This window comes from Echinops telfairi, unplaced genomic scaffold (genome assembly GCF_000313985.2).
Source record: "Echinops telfairi isolate 266 unplaced genomic scaffold, ASM31398v2 ScPeMD7_655;HRSCAF=1070, whole genome shotgun sequence".
Lineage (NCBI taxonomy): Eukaryota > Metazoa > Chordata > Mammalia > Afrosoricida > Tenrecidae > Echinops > Echinops telfairi.
The window spans coordinates 34,491,375-34,498,861 of NW_022104553.1; the positions used below are offsets into that span (position 1 = coordinate 34,491,375).

The following is a 7,487-nucleotide window of genomic DNA, read 5'->3' on the forward strand; positions in this document are numbered from 1 at the left end:
CCCACTGTACTGTGCATAGGTTTGCTCTTTTTTTCTAAAAATAATTATCACCAGACACCAGGTAACACTCACAATCTTGCAGCCATTAACGAGGAAAAGTTGGGGCTTTATCATGTATAAATTATGTCATTTTCAGTATAGGTCCTCTCATCTACTTTACCTCTCTGCTTTATTTTGTCTTGATAATAAATCTCTGATTTCCTTCCATGTTAATGTAGGAGGTGAAACTGCTTTTATGAACAAATTCACTGTGACTAGATGGAACCTTCCCGGGTGATGCCACTAGGTGCAGTACCTCAGCGAGTTGCTCGATACTTGCCTAGCAGAAAAAACATATACTATGAAATTATTTTCCTTTTTTTTCTTTTTTGGGTACCCCTTGTATATCTGTAAATATAATTTGCATTTAAGTTTTATTTTACATCAGGAAACTAGATTTGAAATAAAAAATCTGCACTGCACATGCTTGAAATTATGTTTAATAATAATGGAAAACATCATAGGTGGTACTAGCTATATTGATGATGATGGTTAATATATTGGTACTCAGTATACTACACACTAGTTAATACATACTTTATATCTATTAACATTAAAACATTTTTTTGTTCTTTTAGGGAAAACAAGAACTTAGAAGTTTATAAACAGATGTATACAACATGAATGACTTCTCAGTCAACTGTCATCTTTCTCCATGAAAATACAAACTTGACAAAGAAGTCAGGAAACAGAAAAACATGTTCTATTAGCACAGACCTTGATTCTTCAGGACTGCCCCTCTGTGCATGTGAATCAATTTGAAAGATATAATTTATACTTTAATATGAAAGAAACTGCAAGAAGTAACTATTGTCAATAGGATAAGGATGCCAAACTTTGTTGTTGTTTTTTTGTAATCATGTTATCTGAGTATTCATTGTGAGAAAAGTAACTCAACCTAATTGGATACCTGAGAGTTAATACTGGGGCAAAAGCATCAATTTAGTGAATATGGAAAAACTTTTATTTATGTCACATCTTAAATACTACTAGGGGATATTTGGAGAAAACCAGCATAATAAGATATTAAATAACCTCCTGTCTGATCAGTTCTCCAGCATGTATAATTTCATCCCGGAGAGGACCCTCCAGGATGTCATGTGTGCAAATTTAGTCTGAAGAAAATCCTCATAGATATTGAAAATGCATACTAAAGAGAACTCTCATGAATTAACAGACTGTGATAAAGTGTCCTCTCAAGTCTCATCCTTTAACCATCATTTGAGAAGTCATACACTGAAAAAACAATATAAGGTTAATAAATGTGAGGAAACCTTCAACCAGAAGGGAAACTTCCTTTCTCATCAGAAACATCATATTGCAGAGAAACCTTATCACTACAAGAAGTCTTCTAGTCAGATGGCAAGTCTCATTAGATACCAGGGAATTTATACTGTTAAGCCATATGCATGTAAGGAATGTGGGAAAACCTTTCATGGCAAATCATCTCTCTTGGAGCATGAGAAAATTCATGCTGGGCAGAAACCATTTGAATGTAATCAATGTGGAAGATCCTTCTGCCAGAAGCAATACCTCATTAAACACCAGAGCATTCATAGTGGAAAGAAACCTTTTAAATGTAATGAATGTGGGAAAGCATTTAGCCAGAAGGAAAACCTCGTTATCCATCAGAGAATCCATACTGGAGAGAAACCTTTTGAATGTAAAGGATGTGGTAAGTCATTCATTCAGAAGTCTAGCCTCATTAGACACCAGAGAAGTCATACTGGAGAGAAACCCTACACATGTAAGGAATGTGGGAAAGCCTTCAGTGGCAAATCAAATCTCACTGAGCATGAGAAAATTCATATTGGAGAGAAACCCTATAAATGTAATGAATGTGGAATGATCTTCCGACAGAAACAATACCTCATTAAACATCATAATATTCATACAGGTGAAAAACCCTATGAATGTAATAAATGTGGAAAAGCGTTTTCTCGAATAACATCACTTATTGTACATGTGAGAATCCACACAGGTGATAAACCTTATGAATGTAAGATATGTGGAAAAGCTTTCTGTCAAAGTTCGTCTCTTACTGTGCATATGAGAAGTCATACAGGTGAGAAACCCTATGGTTGTAATGAATGTGGAAAAGCCTTCTCTCAGTTCTCAACCCTTGCTTTACATATGAGAATCCATACAGGTGAAAAACCTTATCAATGTAGTGAATGTGGTAAAGCTTTTAGCCAGAAGTCACATCACATTAGACATCAGCGAATTCATACTCATTAAAGCACAATAAATGCTTTTAAGAACACCTGCAGAATTTATTCTGAACAGTACACCAGAAAACTTACATTGTGACATTAATGTTGAAAATTCTTCAACAACAACTCAAACATTAAAACCAAGATTCTTAACAACTATCATGACTTGAGGGTAAGTAAAATATTGCTACAAAATCATAGGAATTTTTAGCAAATAAAAACTGAAGTTACTGTTTTTTTACGGTATTCTTCATCTAAGTCTTTTCACTTGTGAAGGTGATGTTTCCATTGTTCTAACAATTTTCTGAAGAGTTCTGGAATCTGATTTATATCACATCAAACTTTGTATTTTGGTACACTCAAATAATTCAAATTTGTGTTCATTTTCAGCATCCTTTGGTAGGCATTACTTGTTGTGCTGCATTCTGCAAGGTCAGCAGTTTGAAACCACCAGCTGCTCTGCAGGAGAAAGATGTGGCATTCTATCCCTGAAACCAAGCTCAGAAACTCACAGACTCTTCTATCTTGTCCTATAGTTACTACGAGTTAATATTGACTCCATGGCAGTAAGTTTGGTTTTGTTGTTGTTTTTGAGTTTGAGGAACAACAACAAAACTCTGTTGAAGGCTTAAGCTCTGAACCCTAGCTTGAATGGAGTAGAATTTCCCAACAAAACTTTTATAAGGTATCTTTTGCTACCCACAATTTGATAGAGAAAAATTCCTTGGTGCAATTTTCTTTTATTGGCCTTTTTCTTGCCAACAGTTTTAAAATCTTAAAAATGCTTCTTCAGATTATGTACCCATGATTGTCCTGTGTCTTTCAAGAATATCAAGATTATGTTTTTGGAATAGTTTTTTTTTTTTTCCTGATCTAACCTCTGCTATGAATTTAACTGGAACAACAGATCTCAGAGGCCATTACATTGGACCTTTTCTAAAATAAGCCACTCAAGATTGACAAGTGTGTTACTGAGATACTCATCTGCAGCCCTCCAAGGATTGCGGACACATTTAAACATGTTTTGTTTGGAATAAACTTATACGTATGAACTGGAAGAAATATATTTTTAACTTACCCTCCTATAATGAAAATCTATCCCATGCAATTACATAAGAAACATTATTAATGCTGCACTTACTTAAAAGTACATTCCCATTAAAGTCAGGATCCAGGCATGGACACTGCTAGATTACTAGTAATCAGTGTACTCATAGAAAATCTGCCTGATGCAATAAGAAAAGGATAATGAGATACAAGGGTTTGAAAATACAAATTGTTTTAAAATTCTGTTATAAAATGATTTGTTGTAAAGCTATAATCAAAATGATTGATGTAGTCAAAGAATAGAGGTTAGAAAACATAAGTACAGAATCCTGTACCCTTATGGGAAATTGGTAATTCATAGAGATGGCATCATAAAGTAGTAGACGTATTGTGGCTGTTTAAAAACGTGGTATTAAAGTAATTTAATCACCCTGCATGAAAACATTAGATCACTGCAGTAATACATCAAAATATTGATAGTTAAATTTTAAAATATTAAAGACTAGAATGGAAAAAGCAAAACTTAATACAAAGCTTAAAACTTAACCCTAAGGTTTAAAACCTTAGGGTTAAAGAGGTTTTCTAAAATAATATACTCAATCGACTCTTAAATACATGTATATGATTTATACACAATAGACTGACATGTACCCAGGGAGTTGTATACTATCAATATGTTTATTGTACCAGGAATTATACTAATGAGCAATTGAAAACATGCCATTTCCGAAATCTATAACTAGATTGTGGTGGTCATGTAGTACAATACTCTGGCAATTAAGTGTAATAAATATGATGATGTATGGAAAGATGTATGGAAAAAAATGGCTACATTATAATGAAAGCTATGTTAACTTGAATAATATCAGTGCTAACCAAGACTCATACTAAGCATTGGTTATGGATAAACATTTTCATGTAAAATTAGAAATATATACACTCAGTTTCCAAAATTGGCTCTAGAAAGAAGAGGGATAAAAGGAAGATGAGATCAAATGTGCTAGTGCAAACATACTTAAAATTTTTATATTATTAAGATGTAATAAAGATTTAAAACACTAATTCTAGATGTATATATTCATTCCATTGTACTGTTTAAGTTTCTGAAAATATAGATAGGGTTGGGGACTTGTACATGTAGTAAATGTTATACTCACATTTTCAGATACTGTCTTAGACTAGGTTCTCTAGAGAAGCGAAACCAGTAACATTATGTGTATCTATATAGAGATTTATCCCAAGGAAGCAGCTCGTACTGTTAATAGAGGCTAAGTTCCAGTCCTTGAGCCAAATGTTAGGTTGAAAGTTTGTGCTGATTCAGCTGTAGGTGCTAACAAACCAATTGAAATTCTTGATAGCTGGCTGCAGAGTCGAATGAATCAAAGACCAGGTAAGGTGGCAGACTGCTCATTGTCAGGCAGAATAAGCTAATAGCTTGGTGGGCAGTATAGAGGCCACTATCTAAAGTACAATGAACAGGAAGTTAGATCATGTCAAACCAGATTCAGAGTCCAGATCCAGCAAAAATAATCATTCAGAACTTACATATATACTAGAAGCAGGCTACACCTCAACGAAGCTGCTCATCGATCTCATGGTGGAGGTGACAACATCAGAACTCATTATGGGGAATGTCAGAGGAGTCCCACCTCCAACAACCAAAGGACCAGTAGGCACAATTGTACAGTGATAATGTATAACGATTATGGTGAAGTCATAGATGATGAGAAAGGGGAGAGGGTAAAATAAAGGAATCACATTTTATGGTAGCATGCTTACCACAGCTCCTCTTGATGGGCTACATGGAAATGGGAGAAGAAAGAGAATTTTACTATCTTGGGACATTTATAGGTAGCCATAAGACCCTTCTCCTCCTCTGCTCCCCCTAACCCGACCCCCCTTTTGTTATATATAAAATTCAAAAGAACTATTGAGGTTACGTGATTTTCTTTTCATATCTCAGCCTTTTATAGCAGCAGCATGAGACTGGCAGTGTGTTGTAATAGTAAAATGTTCAGTTATGATTGAGTTCTAGCGTGTCTCGGACAGCATCAGAAATGGTAGAACTGTCTCGGCAGGCAACAATTGCCATTCTTAGGAATCTTCGAGGTCTTCTTGATGTAATTTCAGCAACAGGACAGAGGTCTCTGGGCTGTTCTCTCAATTTTCAGATCACAGCATAGCTGTCTTTTCTGGGATTTGCAAGCTGAAGAGAAATCCACTTAACTCCCTTGCCTGTGAAAACAAACAAATAGCCCCTCCCTTTGGGCTGTTAGCAACCTGGAAACAGAATTGTTAAGGTTGGGTGGTTCATCTTTTTCTTGTGTTTCATCTTTCCTCCATATATGGTTGCATCCTCCTAAGGGGAGTCCATAAGCTTTCTGCAAAAACATAATAGCCCTTCCTACAGGTGATTACTGGACCTGGATCCCAAACTCCATTTTCATCTTCCTGGGACTTCTTAGGATCAGCTTTTTCTGTGAGGTGAAAATGTGTTTATCTGCCCTAATTTTGTTAGAAACAAAATTTCTCCTTTCAGTAAGGAGAAAAAGATCTTAGTTTAAAAGTGTAAATGAAGTTTGTCATACAACAATTTTTCTTCATCTCCCCTTTCTGTTTTAACAATGGAGATTTTAAGGCATAAGTATTATTGGGCAGCTTGCTTGCTTTTAAACCTCTTAAATTATTTAGTTAGACTTGTTATGTAAATTTTGGTTCCTTGCTCTCAGAGGGTTCGTTAGCTGTAGAGGGAGCTTACAAAAAGCTGACCAGGTGGAACTGATGAGATTTTTAAAACAGGATAATTTGAAAACATTCTTTTTCTTTTTTTAATCATTTTATTGGGGGCTCATACAACTCAATACAATCAAGACATACATCCATTGTATCAAGCACATTTGTACATTTGTTGCCATCATCATTCTCAAAACATTTGCTTTCTGCATGAGCTCTTGGTATCAGCTCATTTTTCCCCTCCCTCATGAACCCATGATAATTTATAAATTATTATTTTGACATATCTTACACTGTCCTACATCTCCACCCATTTTTATTTTGTTCATCCCCCAGGGAGTAGGCTATATGTAGATCTTTGTAATCGGTTCCCCCTTCCCAACCCACTTTCCCTCCACCTGAAAACATTCTTAATATAATTTATCCAGCTGTTTATAAAACATCTTTTCCCCATAAGTGTACAGATGTGACTACAGGCTTGAGTCGTATTGCTCTAAGGACCTTTTACAGTGTAGGATTTTATTATTTTGCAATATTCTGTTTTGGTTAACTTATTCCCTCCATGCTGACTTTAGGTGAATTCAGTGGCTGGTCTTAGGCCCTCGTTAATGCCCTAAGGAATTGACCCTATCCTTATCCAGAATTGAAAACTCTTTTTTTCATCAATTTATAATTCCATGTGGAGGCACGGTTCTTTCCCTAAAACAGCATTTGAAAAGACCTCTTAAGTCATAGAGTGGTCAGACTTCTCACATGCTCTTTCCTGAGAGATACAAATTTTGACTTCAGAAATGTAAGGAAGGCAAAGTAATTGACTTAACCAATCTTCCTTCTTTATAAACCATGGTACAGCCCCTCCCCCCAGAAGAATTTATTTCAAAGGACAACACTGAAGCTGCAGTTCAGGGAGAGGGACGTGTGATCAAAGCACACGGGAGCAAATGAAGGGGGAAGAAGAGAGAGTGGAGCACATCCTGGCCCACCAAACCTCGAGGACAATATTCCCACTCAGAGCAGCCAATCAATAAAGAAGACCATATGGCTGACCCCACTTTGAGACACAACATACCTCACTGACCCATAGCCCTACAGGGGACAACACGAGACAGTGTGAGAATTGCGCCTGATCTGATACCATCACACCAAGGGAAAACACTAAGGGTGTGCAACAGAATAGCAAGGGGAACAGAGCAACAAAGTCCCCAGGGAATACCAAAAATAGACTTTGGGGCCAGAGCATGGCACCCCATCAAACTCAACCGGAAAACACTCCTAAAGGCCAACAAACAGTCCTTGAACTAAATACAGGCTTTTCTTTTTTGTTGTTTTTGTCATGCGTTTTTTGTTTTGTTTTCTTTGGTTACTTTGTTTTTCTCTTGTTTTGTGCATGTTATTATCTCTTCAGGTCTGTCTAAATAAGATAGGTTGGATGAACAATCTGGAGGAGAAAACAAC

At 36.1% G+C, this 7,487-nt stretch overlaps 1 protein-coding gene across 1 annotated transcript; it reads left to right on the forward strand.

The window, feature by feature from the left end:
- The first annotated feature begins 762 nt into the window (after positions 1-762).
- Positions 763-2,735, forward strand: ZNF260 (zinc finger protein 260). Its single transcript, XM_030886182.2, has one exon. The coding sequence runs from the start codon at positions 1,183-1,185 to the stop codon at positions 2,275-2,277; it is 1,095 nt and encodes a 364-aa protein (XP_030742042.2). The 5' UTR covers positions 763-1,182; the 3' UTR covers positions 2,278-2,735.
- Positions 2,736-7,487: the final 4,752 nt, after the last annotated feature.

Excerpts from the sequence above, each read along its gene's own strand:
- ZNF260 (XM_030886182.2), top strand. The coding sequence starts at position 1,183 with ATGCATACTAAAGAGAACTCTCATGAATTAACAGACTGTGATAAAGTG.